The sequence below is a fragment of the Pectinophora gossypiella genome, chromosome 17 (genome assembly GCF_024362695.1).
Source record: "Pectinophora gossypiella chromosome 17, ilPecGoss1.1, whole genome shotgun sequence".
Lineage (NCBI taxonomy): Eukaryota > Metazoa > Arthropoda > Insecta > Lepidoptera > Gelechiidae > Pectinophora > Pectinophora gossypiella.
The window spans coordinates 1,912,364-1,932,535 of record NC_065420.1 but is presented as its reverse complement, the minus strand read 5'-3'; the positions used below and the strand labels follow the sequence as shown (position 1 = coordinate 1,932,535).

The window sequence follows — 20,172 nt, the reverse complement described above, 5'->3', positions numbered from 1 at the left end:
TATATATAACACGATTGCACGCACATTAGGTATACAGCACCCGTTACAACAAACATGTCGCGAGTGATAATATTGTGTGCGCTTGCTGCAGTCACTGTAGCACTTGGGCCCCTCCCATCCACGCCGACCCAGGGCAGTGTATGGCCGAAACCGTACAGGGAAGAAAAGCAAGATAAAGTCTTCTTTTACGATTATACCGACTATTTTGTTACTCAGGTAAAAATTTGATATAGCTAATAAGCATTAAGTACATAGAATCACGCCTGTATCTATCCAGAAGAGATAGGTAGAGGCATGGTTTGGTCTTCAATGGTACGGCATTAGACGTCACACACACAGATGCGCGTGTACGATTACGTCAATTGTTCAGACACCACACGTGTCTGTGTAAGACGAAGTTGTGTGTATGACTTTTTTTTTGACGTGACTTATTGTAGATTTGCCGCAGATGGCATTAACTACTTGGCCGGACCAATGGGGAGCGCTGAAGGCTCTCACCCGGTACAACGTTTAAGACAACATGCCTGAGGGTGCCCAGTTGGACGCGAACCTCGGCTCAGGGCGACGTCTGAGAGGAAAAATATTTGAAAGAATTAATCGACCCTAATGGGTCGATAGCGATAAGCGCTGATTGAGGGAAATCGTCGACTACGCCGGCGAGGTTATCGGGGTCCTGAAGTGTTTGGTGTCGCGAGCTGATTGGCCGCCTCTATGGCTAGAGTGATCGGGTCGTCAGGATCGTATATTACGTCATTTGCACGCCGATACTTGTCAGTACCGTCGCTAAGCGGGATGTATTCGGAAGCCGCAACTACCAGGGTTGTGTGTATGAAGCGTCCAGAGCATGCCTCAACCCACGAGCACCGCCTCACCGCGCGAACGGCCGCGTCGCTTGATAACCGATTAACAGTTTAATTAAATACTTAACTTACCTACGTACCATTTTTTGTTTTTCGTCGATAGTTAAATTCAACAACTTGTCAGAAAATTCTGTTAAGGGCACTTGATAGAAGCTATACAAACTGGCATAAATTAGCGAAAATAGTAGCCAAGAATCACCCCAAACCCAACTCCACTCTACCAAGCATGAATATATTACGGGTACTCGTGACGCAACCCTGCGACGACAATGACTACCCACATGCTGATATGGATGAAAGTTGTAAGATTTGTATTTACTTAAGTCAAATCATCATCATCACTAATTTAAGAGCCACGCTATTGCCAGTGTAGCATTCTCCATGCTACTTTTTTAGGAAAAAATAGGGCAGTGGTTTCCCTCTTGCCTTCCGCCCGCAGTATTCTGTCTGACGCGATTGGGATGGCGCCCAGAGTAATATATGTCAAAGCCGTACTAGGACTCTTGTCCTCCACCTCTGAATAGTACTGACAGTTACTGCTGCCCTCTGTCAGACGTATTTAAGTCAAATATGGCTACTTATATCACAATTTTGTCACCTTCCACTTACAAAATCAGCTTCTACTTTCAAATTCTTCTAATTACAAGATTAGTCAGAAGGAAACTTTCTATTTAATTTGTATATCAATGAGTGGTAAAACGGCCTCTGTGGTTTAGTCTTTGAGCATTGGGCGCACGATCCGGAGGTCCCTGGTTCGAATCCCGGTGGGGAAATATCACAAAAGTCACTTTGTCATCTCTACGGGCTGATCACCTGATTGTCCAAAAAGTAAGATGATCCGTGCTTCGGAAGGCACGTTAAGCCATTGGTCCCGGTTACTACTTACTGATGTTAGTAAAGCCTATGGCGGCTCAGTAATAACCCTGACACCCAGGTTGATGGGGTTCCTAATCCACCACACCATAAAAGAAGAAGAATAAAAATAATAAATAAAAATAAAATTAATAATAAAAAAAATTAATAATTAATTAGTTTAATTCTTTATTTTATTAATTAGTGCTCTATTTTACAGACAATCTTACTGTTGGAACGGTTACAAATGAAAGCTCACTCAAAAGTGCGTCTTTGTGGGGGATAATGCGAGGTCTAGAGACGTTCTCACAGCTGTTCTACATTTCTGATGATTATTCAGTAAGAGATGAGTAAACTGTACCTGTGTATAATGTTAATTTTATATTGGTATTTTTTTTTGACGTGACTTATTGTAGATTTGCCGCAGATGGCATTAACTACTTGGCCGGAATATATTGGTGTCGATTCGGACAACCGCCTACTTAATTTCAACTTAATTTAACAGGACTAAAACTAGCTGCGTCTTTTTCTAGCACGTATTGCAAGTGAACGACGGCACTAATGTAAGAACTGGCCTGATTCCTGCAGACACCTCATTTTAAGTTATGCCCGCCATTTTCTGATTCGTCGAAAAGGAAAGGGACATATGATTGACAACTGTTAATTTTAAAATGAAAGAATGACCCGGGCAAAATAGGCATCGCGTTCACATGCAATCCGTTTGACTTGTGCAGTCAACTTCATTCCGTCGGGTTATTGGCCAATATAAAATTCAATCGAAAGTCACGCAATACAAAAAGATCGATCGAAAAAAAAATATTCCTTTAACACCATTGGGTAATTTTGAAATTTTTGCCTCATTAATATGACGTTTCAGGAGGTGCGTATAAACGCGACAAAAATCTACGACCACCCACAATACTCGCACCGCGGTATAATGGTGGACACGTCACGGCACTACCTGTCGTTGAATACGATGTACAAGTTGTTGGACACCATGTCCACCAACAAGATGAATGTGTTGCACTGGCACTTGGTCGATGACCAGAGTTTCCCCTACAAAAGCAAGAAATTCCCTGAACTGAGGTGACGAATATTTTCTGTGGTGTGCTGAACTCATCACCAGTTTACACAACACTTGACCCACGGCCCCACACTGCATGAGACCTCACGCGAGCCGGCCCTGTGCGGAGTACGTCCCTGCCTTCGTTCCTGGGGCGCGCGGGAGTAGCATTCGACCACCGGCGTCCGCGCCAGTCGCCCGATACGCTCTGCGCTGAACGCACGTCGCTTTGCCTCGCACCTCTCGCGGCTAACTTACGTCTTGCATTCTAACCCCGCTATTGCATGTTGTTTTGTATAACGTTATCCAACTCGCGTCGATTGAAGATTCGTCATTGCTATTTCTGTACCTTCTGATTGTTGTGGTGAACTTGGAAGATTATAGCTATTGTGCTGCATAAAAGGTGTATGATTGAAGAGCTCCTAGGAACCCGTACACGATCTTAGCACTACACCCATACACACTACATTGGTGACCGCCGAAGCCTAAGAACAAGCGATGACGGAGGATTTTAAGGACGCCAGCGGCGGAGAAAATGTTAACCGCGTGGCAGTGCGGTTGGCGCCATTTTGGGCAGACGATCCCGATCTTTGGTTTGCGACCATCGAATACCAGTTCGAGAGTAGCGGCATAAAATCCGATGCTACCAAATTTTCAACAGTTGTTCAGCAACTTGAGAACAAAATAGCTAGAGAGGTACGCGATTTAATTATTAATCCGCCGCGAGAAAATAAGTACGAAAAGCTTAAACAGGAGCTTATCAAACGGTTGTCGGTTTCGCGGGAGCAACGACTACGTCAATTGCTGGTGCACGAGGAACTGGGAGATAGAAAGCCGTCGCAATTCTTGCGCCATTTGCGTAGTTTGGCAGGCGAAGGCGTGAGTGACCAACTACTCCGTAGCTTGTGGTTGAACCGTTTGCCTACCCACTTGCAGACAATAATTGCATCACGCCCATCAACTGATGACCTAGATGATGTGGCAGAGTTGGCAGATAAAATATGTGAGGTGACGCCTGCACCGTCGTTCCAGGTCGCGAGCACTTCCGCAGCTACGTTTGAAACTATGTTTAAAAAATTGGAATCCGGTATAACGTCACGTATTCAATCCGAAATTTGCCAACAGATCGCTCAGCTGAATATTAATCGTGGCCGTAGTGCAACACCACAGCGCAACCACAACAGGTCGCGTTCACGCAGCCGCGGTTGGAGTGAGAGCAGGACTCCAGGCATATGCTGGTACCACGATAAGTTTGGACCGAAGGCCCGCAAGTGTATCCAACCATGTAACTTTACCTCGGGAAACCACCGGGACAGTCAATAGACGCGGCGAGTGACTGTCAACCCACTACAAGCCGCCTATTTGTGACAGACAGGAAAAGTAAGGTACAATTTTTAGTTGATACGGGCTCTGACGTCTGCGTATTGCCACGTCATTTCCAACGTGAACGCAGATCTCACACTGACTACACTCTCAGCGCTGCAAATGGAAGTCCCATCCACACATTTGGCACGATGACGTTACATTTGGACTTTGGACTCAGGCGCGACTTTACCTGGAACTTTCTGGTGGCTAACGTGGACAGACCGATCATCGGCGCTGATTTTATGTCGTTTTACGGTTTGTTGGTTGATTGCAGAAACGGCCGACTACTGGACAGCGTGACGTCATTACATTCACCAGCTACCCCCACAACTTGCGCCCAACCAAGTGTGAAGGCCATTTCAGGAAACAGTGAGTACCACCGATTACTAGCAGAGTACCCGGAGTTAACCAAGCCATCTGGCGTTCACCGTGAGATTAAACACAACACCGTGCATTATATTCGGACAACGCCAGGCCCTCCTGTTTTCTGCCGTCCACGGCGTTTGGCACCAGACCGTTTAGCAGTAGCCAAGCAACAGTTCGAGGACATGCTGCGTGAAGGGACTGCACGGCGCTCAGATTCACCCTGGTCTTCGGCATTGCATCTGGCTCCTAAAGGTGAAAACAGCTGGCGACCCTGCGGGGATTACCGTGCCCTCAATACACGGACCATACCTGATCGTTACCCTATCAAGCATATAGAAGACTACGCCCACAGACTCGCAGGTAGTACCATATTTTCAAAGTTGGACTTAGTAAAGGCGTATAATCAGATCCCAGTTTACGAACCAGATATTCCCAAGACCGCCATAACAACACCTTTCGGACTCTTCGAGTTTCCTCACATGTCCTTCGGACTGCGGAACGCTGCTCAATCCTTTCAACGCTTTCTAGATGAGGTACTGCGTGGCCTGGATTTTTGTTACTCGTACATCGACGACATTCTAGTTTTTTCGAAGGATAAAGCTACTCACCTGGAACATCTGGAGCTGCTGTTCAAGAGGCTCAGCCAGTATGGACTTCTCATCAACGAGACCAAGTGTTGTTTTGGAGCAGGTGAACTTACCTTTTTGGGCTACACAATTTCTGCAGAAGGCACTCGTCCGATGGATACCAAGGTCCAGGTCATCAAGGAGTTTCCACCACCGAAGACTGCAAAAGGTTTACGTCGCTTTTTGGGGATGCTTAACTTTTACAGGCGTTTTATCCCGAATGCTGCAGAAGACCAAGCGCCACTACACCAAATGCTAGCAGGCCCAGCTGTCAAGGGTTCTACAGTCCTGACCTGGTCGCCTGAGCAACTACATGCGTTCGACACATGCAAAGCTAGCCTATCTAGGATTACACTACTAGCTCATCCAGTATACGACGCACCTTTGGCCCTAGTTACGGATGCATCCAACACTGCTGTAGGAGCTGTTTTGCAGCAGCAAATCGCTGGTAACTGGCAGCCGCTAGCTTTCTTTTCGAAAAAAATGAATAAGGCTCAGACACAGTACAGTGCATACGATAGGGAGCTTCTAGCTATCTATGAGAGCGTAAAGCACTTTAGACATATGATCGAAGGTCGTCATTTCACGTTGTATACCGACCACAAGCCCCTAACGTATGCATTTCAAAAGAAAGATCGCACTTGTTCCCCGCGTCAGTTCAACTACTTGGATCTTATTTCCCAATTCACGACTGATGTTCGGCATATCTCAGGTTTCAAGAACGTGACTGCCGACGCACTTACCAGGATTGAGGTCATCTCTACTCCACCGGACTATGAACTCCTGGCGCAACAGCAGAAACGCGACATGGAACTTAAGAGCCTCGTTACTACAGGATGTTCACTCAAACTGCAGAAGGTCCCAGTTCCAGGTACTGACATATTTCTTTATTGCGATGTTTCAACAGGAAAGCCACGACCTTTTGTTAGCAAGGAACTTCGGAGACGCTTCTTCGACAGTGTGCACGGCCTCAGCCATGCAGGAGCAACTTCCACCATCAGACAGATGACGGACAGGTTTGTTTGGCCCTCTATACGTAAAGATGTTCGTGAGTGGGTCAGATGCTGCGATTCTTGCCAGAAATCAAAAGTCCATCGTCATACTACTGCACCGCTGGGAAACTACACATTAACTGGATCCAGGTTTCTTCATGTTCATATAGACCTTGTCGGTCCTCTTCCTTCTTCAGCCGATTATAAATATTGCTTGACAGCGATTGACAGATTCACTAGATGGCCTGAAGTCGTTCCTCTTTATAACATCACGGCAGAATCTGTTGCACGTGCATTTTATGAAACATGGATATCCAGATTTGGCTGCCCCCAGGTGGTTACTACGGATCAGGGCCGCCAGTTTGAGTCCAGCCTTTTTCGAGAGCTCGCTAAGCTGTGTGGCATCGAGCTGCGACACACCACAGCCTATCACCCAGCTGCTAATGGCATGGTCGAGAGGCTACATAGAACCTTGAAGGCGGCGCTGATGGCACACGGAGACAAGAGATGGACCGACGTTCTTCCCATTGTGCTACTTGGCCTACGCACTGCTTGGAAAGCCGACCTACAGAGCTCCTCGGCAGAACTCGTCTATGGTGAGCCTTTGAGGATCCCTGGTGAGTTTTTCCACTCTATTACTACTAAAGCTCTGACAACCGCCGATTTCATTACTGAGCTCAGAAGCCATATTATGAAACTCAAGCCAGTCCCAGCAGCGAGACACTGCACAAAGTCCGTTTTTATCCACAAGGACCTTCAGAACTCAGACTATATTTTTCTTCGTAAAGACGCCTTACGGGGTGCGTTGGAACCACCCTACACAGGACCATTTCGAGTAATTAAGCGAACAGACAAGACAATTACAGTTGACTCGTCCAGAGGACCTGTAACTGTCACCATAGACAGAGCCAAGCCTGCTTACATGATGAACGAAGAAGTACAGAAAGAAACTAAAGAGCAAGGAATAGATCCAACTTCTTCACCACCGCGCCCGGTTACCACACGGTCCGGACGCACTGTTAAATTTCCAAATTATTTTTCCTCAGGTCCTTGATACTCCCAGGGGGGTGATGTGGTGTGCTGAACTCATCACCAGTTTACACAACACTTGACCCACGGCCCCACACTGCATGAGACCTCACGCGAGCCGGCCCTGTGCGGAGTACGTCCCTGCCTTCGTTCCTGGGGCGCGCGGGAGTAGCATTCGACCACCGGCGTCCGCGCCAGTCGCCCGATACGCTCTGCGCTGAACGCACGTCGCTTTGCCTCGCACCTCTCGCGGCTAACTTACGTCTTGCATTCTAACCCCGCTATTGCATGTTGTTTTGTATAACGTTATCCAACTCGCGTCGATTGAAGATTCGTCATTGCTATTTCTGTACCTTCTGATTGTTGTGGTGAACTTGGAAGATTATAGCTATTGTGCTGCATAAAAGGTGTATGATTGAAGAGCTCCTAGGAACCCGTACACGATCTTAGCACTACACCCATACACACTACATTTCCATTAAATTCTTTCAAAGATACACCAATCTGCGTGTCATATTTACGCAGTAATTAATTTATGTTAAGATCGACATGATGTGGACTGGGAGGGAATTTAAAACCGAACGCGTTGAGGTACTTATCTTCCGTTCAATTCCCGATCAGAAACTTATCTAGACTCGGGATCTAGGTCTTTTCTACCAACCCCAGGGTCTGTGCGTAGCGGTGGGATAATTAGGCATAATAAGACTTTTCACTAGGTCAAAGATAAATTACAAAATGCTTATCTAGAAATAGAAGCCAGTCAATCAAATCAGATATATTTTATTGCGCAGAACTTAATCAAAAATTAATCTCTTTTTCTACTTATTTTCGAATTTTAATTACTTAAGTACGTACTTAAACTTTACTCACAAACTTACTACTTACTAGGCTTTACTTTTTTATTTCGACACAAATTCAAAATAAAATTTAGTTTTCACTTTGCGAAAAAGTATCTCATTTGACTAGGGTGCAACAAAGTCACATGGTCACTGTGGTCCTGTGGTACAATAAAAGTCACTGTGGTCCTGTGGTACAATAATAGTCACTGTTGTCCTGTGGTACAATAATAGTTACTGTTGTCCTGGGGTACATCGGCTTGCTTCTCAATCGGGGACCACCCGCCGCCGCCGGGTCGAACTCCGGGCCCGGGCATGCACCAATGAATTATTAGTTTATTGGTTCGACCATTATAGACGGTGATACACCACCTGTCACGTTGGTCCAAGAAATTTCGGTGAGGGTACTTAGTGCATCTTACCCCATTTGGGATATAGTGAGCTAATATTGTTGACTGAAAATCTAAGAACTACCCATATATATATATAACATTTTTAATATTAATTTCAGCAAAGAAGGAGCCTACTATCCCACTATGACTTATAAGAAGAGCGCAATTAGAAAAATATTCAGGTATGCCAGACGACGTGGGATAAGAATCTTCCCTGAAATTGATACTCCAGGTAGGTAAAGTACTTACTTAGCAGCATAAATTGATACTCCAGGTAGATAAGGTTAGCATAAATCGATACTCCAGGTAGGTAAGGTACTTATTTTGCAGCATAAATTAATACTCTAGGTAAGTAAGATACTTACTTAGTAGCATAAATAGATACTCCAGGTAGGCAAAGTACTTATTTAGCAGCATAAATTGATACTCCAGGTAGGTAAGGTACCGGGTAAAACCTGGTATTATGATGATAACCGCGTAAACCTCAAACAAAGTAAAAAAATATCTTTCAGGACATGTAACTTCATGGGGACTTTCACATCCGGAAATAATGACGCAGTGCAAAGAGAGCCATCGGCGGCCATTGAACCCTGTCAAGAACGAGACATACGACCTGCTTAGAGAACTGTTCAGGGAAGTGCAAGATATGCTCCCCGATCGATACTTCCACTTGGGAGGCGACGATGTTCTTGAAGAATGCTGGTGAGGACATTTTAATGACTACAAAAATATCTTAGTTCACATCCGCCACACCAGTTTTCTTAGATAGTAGAAACGTGTAGCTTTATCTTTTTATTGCAACCTTTGCAATTATAGCTACAGAATAAAATATGAGAGAAACAGGTAGTACATGATGGACATAGAAGTTATGTATCTAGATTTGGAGTGATAACAAAACGTTAATAAGGACTTATACAGGGTGTTAGTGACATAGTAACGAATACTAAGGGGGATGATTCAGACCTTGGTTCTGAGTTGATATCAAGTGGAATTCCCTGTCGGTTTGATGAAAATTTTAGTGTTTTCAGTTCCATACTTTTGCGACGGAAAAGACGGTTTTTTTTTTGGAGCCGAATGGCATATTCCGTTCGGATGGTAAGCGTCCAGATGGAATGACGCTGATCCCTTGGAAGTTTGGTAGATCTTTGGTATGGGATGCCACTTGTGTGGATACCCTGGCGTCGTCGCATCTGGACGGTACTTCGTCTCGCCCCGCGGCAGCGGCTATTGCGGCTGAGTCCTTGAAGAGGAGGAAGTACTCGGGTCTGGCGGGATCTTTCCTTTTTGTCCCATTTGCAGTTGAAACGATGGGTCCTTGGGGTCCAGAAGCAAAAATGTTTGTAAAGGATCTCTCAATGCGTCTTATTGGGGCTTCGGGGGATGCTAGGGCTGGTAGTTATTTCTGTCAGAGAATTAGCCTGGCGATTCAGAGGGGTAATGCTGCTAGCCTGTTGGGCACCTTGCCTCGATGTGACGCTTTGGAGGAGGTGTTTTATTTATAAGATGTGTTTGTTTTGTTTTTAATTGTGAGAGTGTTAATTATATATTTTTTAATCGTTATTTATATTGACATTATGTATATTTAAGATATAGTTTTTAAATTTATATATTTTAAAGTTATGGATTTTAATTATTATGTGCTTAATTATATATTTTGTTTCGGTACTGAAAGAAAAAAAAGATTTGAGAAGAAAATAACATTTTATAATTCCCTAAAAAAACCAATGTTCTGTAAACAATCCTTATCCATACGTTACAGGACAGAAGATCCTATAACACAGCAATACATGAAGGAACACCAAATGTCTACGGACGACCTTTACGGACTTTATATGAACAACACTATGAAACTGCTTAAAAACGACACTATCCCCGTTATGTGGGAGGTATGTACATAATCGAAGGCTGTATTGGATATAAGTAAACTAATTGACTGTACTAGGCACAGGCGATTCACCGCTCGACTCAGACAAGAACTTTGTAGTTTAGCGTTTTACCCAAACAAGTGCGAAATGGGATTATGGGACGACTTACCTACCCCCTAGTAATATGAAAAGTAGCAATTGGCCATTGTTCTCAGCACAGTTGACCATTTAATTAGTGAACAACTCAGTCGGTCAGTTGTCTCAACTTGTCTCCCAATTCTCTACTCTCTAGGGTATTATTCTAGTCTGAGAAAGGTGGCCTAAAATGGGCCGATAGCGGTTAACGCTAGGGAATAGCGGAGGGCGCTAATTTCGTGAAGCTAATTTATTTAATTATAAACCTTTGACAGTGTACTTAAACAACATACACATGTAGTGCTGTTTGCATTTTCTTCAAGCGAATTCATGTAAAGTTGCATCGGATAGTATCAACTACTCGTACTTGGCTGGAGATTATGTGCTCCTTGGAAATAAATATTTATGAATTTCTGATCATTTCATTCTTTAATATCTTTTCAGGAAGCTTACTTCAACAAAAAAACTAACATGACTAATGCGGTGGTGCAAACGCGGAAATTTAAAACAGGAATGGCGGAGGTATATGTATATTAGATAGATATATACAGGCTGTTAGTGACATCGTAACGAGTTGATATCAAGTGGAATTTTCCGTCGCAAAAGTATGAAACTGAAATTAATTAAAAACAAAAATCATGAATTTTTCGACAGACATGAATTTTGCGCCGGAAAGTTCCATTTAACTCAGAATCATGGTCTGAATCATCCCCCCCAGTATTCGTTACGATGTCACTAATACTTTGTATATGTGCAGCCATGTATTTTTCTCTCTCTGATCGTCCTTCTCATTTTGTTTACAGATGATAAAAAAGCATATAAATGTAATATACTCAACGGAGTGGTCCCTCGGCGAAGATTTGGCTAAACGTTTCGATGACTTCTACAAATTTGAACCTCGGCTAATTGCGTATGACGCGACTGGGGACCATTCTCTGGATAAGTACATTATTGGCGGCGAGGCTTGTATGTGGGGGGAAATGGTGGACGATAGTAACATCCTGAGCAGGTGATAGTGGCATTTTCGTTTTTAAATACATCCACATATATATATATATATATATTTCATGATGAAATACAAAGCACTATAAACATTAATCAGTTTCGTAGAGCTTATGAGTTACATAACATACACAAACAGCCTATATACGTCCCACTGCTGGGCACAGGCCTCCCCTCAATCAACCGGAGGGGGTATGGAGCATACCCCACCACGCTGCTCCACTGCGGGTTGGTGAAGGTGTTTGGGCTAGTAGCCAAGGTCGAACGGCTTAGCCTGCCTCCGAAGGACGGAATCATCTTACTTTTCGGTCAATCAGGTGATTCAAGCCTGCAATGTCCTTACCAAACAAAGAACAGTCTCACAAAGTGATTTCGACAATGTCCCCATTGGTAATCGACGCCAGATCGTGAGCCTAATGCTCTAACTACTAGACCACGGAGGCTGTTGTGTGTGTTGGCGGGAGGTGTATGGGAGCTTATGTAGTATCTATCATTCCCTACGAATAAATAATAAGACTTATTATTTATTCATAGATTATTCCTTATTCTATGCTTATGTGTTAATTACTTAGTTAACAAATATTCTTCAATGCAAATAATTATACTCTCCAGTGTCCAGTAGGTGACGGGTAGTATAATATAGGTTGTTAGTGACATCGTAACGAATACTGAGGGGGATGATTAAGACCATGATTCTGATTTGATATCAAGTGGAATCTCCTGTCGGAAAAATGAAAATTTTAATGTTTTTAAATTATTTTCTGTTCCATACTTTTGCGACCGAAAATTCCACTTGATATCAACTCAGAATAATGACCTGAATCATCCCTCGAATTTTTCGTTACAATGTCACTAACACCCTGTATTATACTACCCGTCACCTACTGGACACTGGAGAGTATAATTATTAGGGGTCCAATCTCATCAGTCATCCCGTGATCATGGCACTTGCAACAGTGTCGAAATATCGGAAGTCTCATATCCCCATTTAAACGCGGTAAGAACCCGTTATTTTGTGCTTTAATTACCGTGTATGTTGTCAGGTATTGTGACCCAAGTAAGTGTGGATGGATTATGTGAAGAAAGATAATGTCTGAAAGGTGTGATACAGTATTGAGAAGACGACTGACAGAGATGATGCATGAGGAAAACATGTTGTGCTGACCCCTTTTAGGGTGGAATAAGTGTTAATTAAAGTTTGATGTCTGACGGCCTTCGTAGTCCAGTGGACGAGCGTTGGGCTCACGATCCGGAAGCCCCGGGTTCGAATCCCGATAGGGACATATCACAAAAATCACTTTGTGGTCCCTAGTTTGGTTAGGACATTACAGGCTGATCACCTGATTGTCCGAAAGTAAGATGATCCGTGCTTCGGGAGCACTTACCAACCTAAGCCATTGGTCCCGGTTACTACTTACTGATGTAAGTGTGTAGTCGTTACATGAGCCATGTCAGGGACCTTTGGCGGCTCAGTAATAACCCTGACTCCAGGGTTGATAAGGTTGGTAATTCGCCTCACAACCCACACGATAGAAGAGTTTGATGTGTTGGCGTTTTCTAAGACTTTTGGGGATCTAAAAATCGTGAGTCACAATCTCACAATTTGATTGAATGTAACTTGTTGCAGAATATTCCCGCGAGCGTCAGCGGTGGCTGAAGTGTTGTGGAGCGTCACGAATGGAACGATTCCTGACGATCTCTTTAATCGCATGGAGGAGCATGCCTGTCGGATGCGTCGTCGAGGGTACCCCGCTGAGCCTCCGTCCGGACCTGGCTCATGCACAACACCCGACAACATTTAAAGTCAAAATCTAAATCATCACGAGCATTATTAAAACCGAGTCGTTTGGAATATCTCAATTCCCTTACCTACGTCATATGTCATGAAGGTTTTTAATTCCGCTAGTGTAAAATACCTAACCATTGCCATCGAAAACTGATGTTAAAATCCTTAGATCTTACGATTAAAGTTGAGAATATTTTATTTATTGCGTTACTCTTATATTTTACAATATAGATACCTTCTGTTAATTATATTGTTTTTGATAATTGTACGTAATATTTGCAAGATTTGCAGGCAGGAGATTAATCCTAAGAATATGCATTATTATAGCGTATATCAAATAAGTAATAAAAAACCACAGAAACTGAAAAAATTAAGGGGTCATGTTTTGTTTTAAGGATGCCTAGGGCCCTGTGCTGAAATTTTTCATGCAGTTACATTTCGTCGGCTATACAGGTTGTGAAAAGCCGCAGTAGTTTAAAACAAATGAGACGTTCGACAAAAAATATACCTGTTATTTGCTTTAAACAATGACTAATTTGTGTAATGTGGTCAAATGAAACACGTCACTGTTAATCAAGAAGGACTCATAAACTTTTGACAAAAACCGGTAAAATAATACCGATTAATGCCAAGATTAATGCGGCTCTAGTACTAGTAACAAAAAACCTAAGACCAAGTATACAAGGTCTTTGCAAAAAACAAAAGTTGTCTATGACTTTTGGCTTTTTGGTTGGCTTTTTGGCGGGAATGGGAACGGGACAGTTGCTTTCTTCATTGAATAATCTAAATAATTAATATAAAGTGGCGTTATCGCCGCCCATAAAGTGACCTAAGAAGCTAGTAAATAGCTTAATCGCGACGACAGAACAGTTATGATAACAATTATGCACTTACTAGACTTTCACGTTGATTATGATTATCTTCATTCATTCATCTGTTCCCAGTTCAGCCAGGTTAACATAGATTCTGTTTCGCTTATCGGTCTGATATCGTTACCTGTTAACATAAATTATAATATGATTCCTTTTGCATGGAATCACCAAGTACCTCTATCTATCTTGAGAAATGCAATAATTATAAGTTACTTTGCCTATCTTGCAATTCGTGGTCACCACATAGCGTGGTATGTCTAACACAATGTAGATTGGCTTCGGGCCACACCCACTCCACCTAATATATCGATATCGGCGGACAATGCCATGACCCGGTCGAACAGAAACCGCAATGGAGTCCATATTGAACAAGTTACAATAGATCCAAAGGCTCACCTGTATAACACCAACACCACATGTGAGATACAAGCTGGCTGTATACCACGTTACAGCCTGAGACAGTCATCTTCCCCGGGGGAAACCCAATGATGAACATTGGGTGAACCACATTTATAATAAGCATTGCAAATAAGTCCTGCATACATGCACCGACAGATCCAGTACCTCCAGTGTATGTCTCTTAGACAAAGTAACATCTAGGGATATAGCACCAATAAGAACCATGGAGTAATAAACTACTAAGGTACTTAGCTTTCAACAGATATCTGGGCTCCCTCTTTCAACACATATTAAGTTCACATCTCAAAATTATACCTTCACGTGGGAATTTTGAACTTGTGAAAGATAGTTAGGTAACCATAGCAACTAACCACACCGATATCAGAGACAACTTACCATAGACTAATCAGTATTGCTATATTACAAATGTACATCTCGCGGTAACGCCGCGACAGGCGTTTTGTGGTTTATAATTGCATTAACTTAAGTGGGAAAACATGCGCGATAATAGAGTATACGAAATAGAGTTTACCCATCTATTTTCGCCTCATGCCAACAAGCCGCTTCATAACTCAAAAGTTTATGCGGACTTTCGATTTAATTTGTTTGGGGTTCAGAATAGGAGTCTGCTCCGAGGGTGGGTGTTAGGTTTCATCATTCATCGTCATCACCTTTCATCGTTTCATTAATCGTCTTAAAAAAAATACATCAGACATGGCTGTATGGGCATAGTTCCCTTTGCCTTGCCCTTCGGGGAAAACCAAAACAAAAGAAATGTCTATGACTTTTTGTAAACAAATGTGTTTAGCTTGTGTGCCTCGTGTTTATAAATTATTTACCTATTCATTTTTATTGCTATAACATGATATATAGAGTGTAAAGGTTTAGAAAATATGTCCGGTTACTTAGAAGTGAAGTACCCGTTCAAATCGAATCTCGGATTGAATCCTTTTAAGGTAAGTTGGCGTGGTAGTTCGTCACGTTTCTGATCATAACATTGGTGTGGCATTGATTATTTTTGTTATTATCAGTCGTGGAAGAGACAATGGTGTATTCTGAGGCCGAGTCCCACGTGCTCCGGAGGTTCGCTGGCAGTGTATTGCAGCGAGGCGGGTGCTGCGGCGGGGACTGTGGAGTTGCCTGCGGGCTGTGTGGTGAGGCGGGCGAAGTCGCGAACCAGGCCATATGCTTTCGCCGTATTCGCTGTGGATGACCGCAAGCCCCGCGTTCTCCTCGCAGCACAATCTTTGCCGGAAGCCCAGTCGTGGATGGACAAGATCAGAGCACTCTTGAATGGTGACAAACAACTTGGTGAGTCTACCTTCAATTTGATCACATTTTCTACACTCACTCCTTGTATGGCTATAGGGTATTTATATGTAATTTAATACAGATATACCTCCCCTATTATATGAGATATAAACACAGCTGGTATTGTATAACATATTATAGTATACACCCCTGCCTATCCCTTGGGGGCTGCAGGCATGATGCTATGTTATGTTAAACATAATATAAATATAGTTGGGACATTATTATTATGTATGTACATACTTACACTAAGCATACCTTGTGAAATAGCTTACACAACAATATCAACATTCCTTCACATGTTTTAGTTTTTCTTTTCTTACATAATTGGCTACTCAACAACCTACTCAAATGAGATACTTTTTATGAAATGTTATAACAAATTTTCTTTGGAGTTTGTATGGAATTACTGTACTGTGACACCATCAATAAAAGTGGTCAAACATCGTCCTCATTGTTACTTAATTCATGAATAAAATTCGAAAATAAGTGTAGGAACATTAAGATGTTCCTATTTCTTGACTGGCTTCTATTTCTTGGCTATTAGCATTTTATAATTTATCTTTGACCCAGTCTAGTACCCAATCACTTAGGAATGTTTTTTCAATTTGGTCAGAATCACTCTTCTAGATTGGATTCAAGTCGCAATGCATTATGTCCAAGGACTGTCTTACACTGTTCCATTGACGTGGTTACATTCAATGTTAATGACAAACCATTTACAGATATAATTCATTATAACATAGAATGCATATTATTATATTAACTTCTACATACATTCACAAATTTTCGATTTTAATTTAATTTTTTGGAAGAAATAAACATAACAAATTTATTTTAATTTGTTGTTTAATATTAATTTTGAATGAAAGTAGGTAGTTCTATGATAGCTCCATCATTGAAAACTGTGATATGACTCACTACAGGTCACTTCTGATGGACTTGTACAGTCATGAGCAACACAATGTACCCACTTTAGGACTCTGTCGCACTAACATATTTGACATTTTGTGAGACTTACAGTTAAATTTGTCAAAATAGTTAATGTGACATGGTACCAAAGTGTATACATATTAATGCTCGTGACCATACTTTGTTGTGTTCCAGTTATCTATATTAGATTGATTTCATCTCAAAAGTGATACAAGTAATGCTTAGCTATTGTTCGTAATATATGGCTTGTATTTCATGTATATAGGTATGTGTCACCTTTGTTTTATTTATTTATGAACTTATTTAGATAGTGAAAAACATCACCCTTATAGGGGACTATCCTAATTTATTCTTGGTGTTATTTTTAAGTCACAAAGGAAGAATATCTCTTCTCTCTCCTCGCGATCTTTTGCAGCGTCTAGCTAAAGGAAGAATATAAATGAAATGAAATGAAATTTATTGCAGTATTCTATAAATTATTTAAAAAGTCCCAAAAGGGATTACGGATATGACTTTAAGTATATTAAGTATGTAGTATTATTGTAAACAGAATATCTAGTTTGGTACAATTAGTGATTAGATTATATTTTTTTTTTTTTTTTTTTTTAACCCCTTATTTGCGCGCAATCTATCACCCTTGGATAATAAGCACTTCTTGTGGTGTATAGGTATCATTTTAGGTAAGTGACCAGTGTCGCTTCCTATTTTGGGCCTTAGTTGGCTAGATCCTGCGGCAGCCTCCTTCTTAGTCTTAGTTGTGTGTGCTCATCCATGAGCGGCCTGGCCAGTATATTAGGATGGGCTGTTATTCTGTTTTTGTAAGAGCAGCTTACATTTTTTAACTCTTCACTTACTGTTGGGATTCCCAACTCTTTGTGTAATCTGCTATTGGTAATGTACCATGGAGCATTTGTGATAATGCGGAGGGTCTTATTTTGGAATCTCTGTAGGATCTCTATATTGGAGTGTGCGGCTGTTCCCCAGAGTTGTATTCCATACGCCCAAATGGGTTTCAAAATACATTTGTATAATATTAATTTATTTTCCATTAAAAGTTGAGATTTTCGGCCCGTTAGCCAATATAGGTTGCGGAATTGCATGCTAAGAGCTTTACGTTTTGTAAATATTAAGATTATATTTAAATTTAGATAATCTTTTACAATAGCTTCAATGATTGGTATGAGTTAGGTCTAGGTAACTAGTATTAGCTATCATATGATAGCATACCTAATACTAGTTAACTAGATAGAATAGAATCCATTAGCCTAGTCTCGACTCATACATCACTATGCTAATGAATGAAGACCTAACTCATACCAATCATTGAAGCTATTGTAAAAGATTAGCATATCATCTTCTTGCCACTATTTTGTAAAACTAATAACACTATTACTCAATGTTAAGCGTTGTATGCGCTGTGTTATTCTTGTATATGTCACCGTAAAATTGTAAATAACGTTAGATTATAATCTATCGATTTGAATCTCGCGAGATTGTGAACTGTCGAATAATTATGAATCATATCATATTGCTTACAATTTAACGTATTATTTTTCGGTAGATTATAATTTATCGAAGTGAAACCGTCAAATTGTGATACGAAACGCACCTCGCGTGCTATACCATAGAGTTACAAAACTATTAGAGTGAGCATAATGTTAATTTGGGATTCTCTTAAAATGCATAAATATTTTTGTCATAATTTTAATTATCATAATCCTTTTTGCATAACGTTTTTTAGCATAATAGTTTTACTTTCCCATAATAACATCTAGGAATACTGGTTTGTTAGGTATAACTTATTTTTGGGATTAATAAATAGATATCCATAATTCTTTTTTAGAATAACAGTGTTTTGTCATAATTTTTACAAGGCATAACAGTAGGTTAGGGTGCGGCGGCATGCCGCCAGCATGTTTATCTTACACACGAAAAGTATACTGAATGATAGATACGTTTCAGATTTTTTAATTTTTATACATTTTTTCTTACCATGTGATGTCAGAATTATTGATTACTTACTAAATAATTAATAAATACGTACTTGATTTCACAATCTTGAAGAGCATTTATTTTATTTGACTGACACCTGTGTTTTATTCCTAACTCTATGGACACAGAACGGTCTACTGTAAGGCCGACCAATCAGGGACAGCCAGTTGACAGTTGACAATTTGACAATTGTAAGATTGTGATTTAACAGTTTTACTTCGATAGATTATAATCTGACGAATAATAATACGTTAAATTGTAAGCAGTATATTACGTTTCACAATTTTTCGACAGTTCACAATCTCGCGAGATAGATTATAATCTAACGTCATTTACAATTTTACGGTGACATATATTATATAAAAATCATCTAACTTCATTTCATTGGCTTCATTTCATTTCTGTTCAACTATAAAGGGTAATTTTGTAATAATGAAATAGTATATATAATTAATTAAAATATTAAACAAAATAAACTGAAGGGATCTTGTTTAATCTATTTTAAAAATGTCTTACATGTTTATTTCAAAAAGAAAAATATGACAGTAAAAACAAAATTACCCTGTACATCATGCTTTATCATCCCCATTTTCAGGAACGGACATGTCACTCAAAGATTCATACTCGGTCACGGTGATCCCCACGGAGTTGTCTACCAAGTGTGGGCTCAACGGGGACGGAGTACTGGCCCTGTCTTCCAAAGGGGTGGTCTTCTCAAAGGCACAGAAACATGGCACATTCATAGAATGGAAGCATATCACCGATGTACAGATGTGCTCTGAAGACAAAAATAGAATATGCATCATCACCATTGACGGGTTTGTTTGCCTTAACTTATTTTTTAATAAACAATTGTGGGTAGGATTTAAATATTTATTCAAAGTGATGTAACTTGGCGTTTATGGAAACATAGATCCTGTCGACTCAAGCCATAGAGTCGACTAATCACCTCGCGACAATAAACGCTTCAGGACCCCGATATTGACCCCGCCGGCGTGGTGAACACTCACTAGGGTCGATTGATTGTTTCAAATATAAAAATAAATATATTTATAATATAATTAATATATATTCTTTCTTTCATCCTGTCAAATGAGGCCCAAAGCCGAGGTTCCCGACCAACGAGGCACCCTTAGGCCTGTTTTCTTAAATTTTTGTATCAAATGAAAGCCCTCAGCGCTGCCCTATTTATCCCTAAAAATAGCATGGAAAATGCTACACCGACAAGAGCGTGGCTCTTAAATTAGTAATGTGTGTAACTCCGCCCTAAATGAGCTTTTCTCAAAACCGAATTTAACTATCTTTAATTCTAAAGCATATCGCAAAAGAACCAAAATGGGTCATCTAATTTTTATCACATAGTTAGATTTTATATAAACAGTATTCAATGTGTAAAACTGGAAGACGGTTATATTCCTATGCCATTAAAACTTGTTTACTCTTGCCACGCGTGGAAAACCCCAATGCGAGTTCATTTACCTTGTTTTTAATTTGTT

General features: G+C 41.0%; 2 protein-coding genes across 2 annotated transcripts in view; both read left to right on the top strand.

Annotated features, from left to right (window-relative positions):
* On the top strand, positions 1–13,367 carry LOC126374362 (beta-hexosaminidase subunit beta-like). Its single transcript, XM_050020973.1, has 10 exons — positions 1–216; positions 964–1,162; positions 1,933–2,051; positions 2,590–2,798; positions 8,501–8,613; positions 8,894–9,083; positions 10,141–10,267; positions 10,826–10,903; positions 11,185–11,390; positions 13,011–13,367. The coding sequence occupies exons 1-10, from the start codon at positions 55–57 to the stop codon at positions 13,183–13,185; spliced, it is 1,578 nt and encodes a 525-aa protein (XP_049876930.1). The 5' UTR covers positions 1–54; the 3' UTR covers positions 13,186–13,367.
* A 144-nt stretch (positions 13,368–13,511) lies between these two features.
* Positions 13,512–20,172, top strand: part of LOC126374339 (uncharacterized) — a 28,233-nt gene continuing 21,572 nt past the window's right edge. The window contains exons 1-3 of the mRNA XM_050020913.1: positions 13,512–15,396; positions 15,472–15,751; positions 19,272–19,494. Coding sequence (XP_049876870.1) covers positions 15,334–15,396; positions 15,472–15,751; positions 19,272–19,494 — 566 coding nt within the window. The 5' untranslated portion in view covers positions 13,512–15,333. The remainder of the gene's footprint in view (positions 15,397–15,471; positions 15,752–19,271; positions 19,495–20,172) is intronic.

What these genes read in the sequence shown, in the direction of transcription:
- LOC126374362 (XM_050020973.1), top strand. Translation starts at nt 55, where the DNA reads ATGTCGCGAGTGATAATATTGTGTGCGCTTGCTGCAGTCACTGTAGCA. An exon ending in ACATTTCTGATGATTATTCA is followed by an intron (nt 2,052 to 2,589) that starts GTAAGAGATGAG and finishes ATGACGTTTCAG; the next exon opens with GAGGTGCGTATAAACGCGAC. An exon ending in CCCTGAAATTGATACTCCAG is followed by an intron (nt 8,614 to 8,893) that starts GTAGGTAAAGTA and finishes AATATCTTTCAG; the next exon opens with GACATGTAACTTCATGGGGA.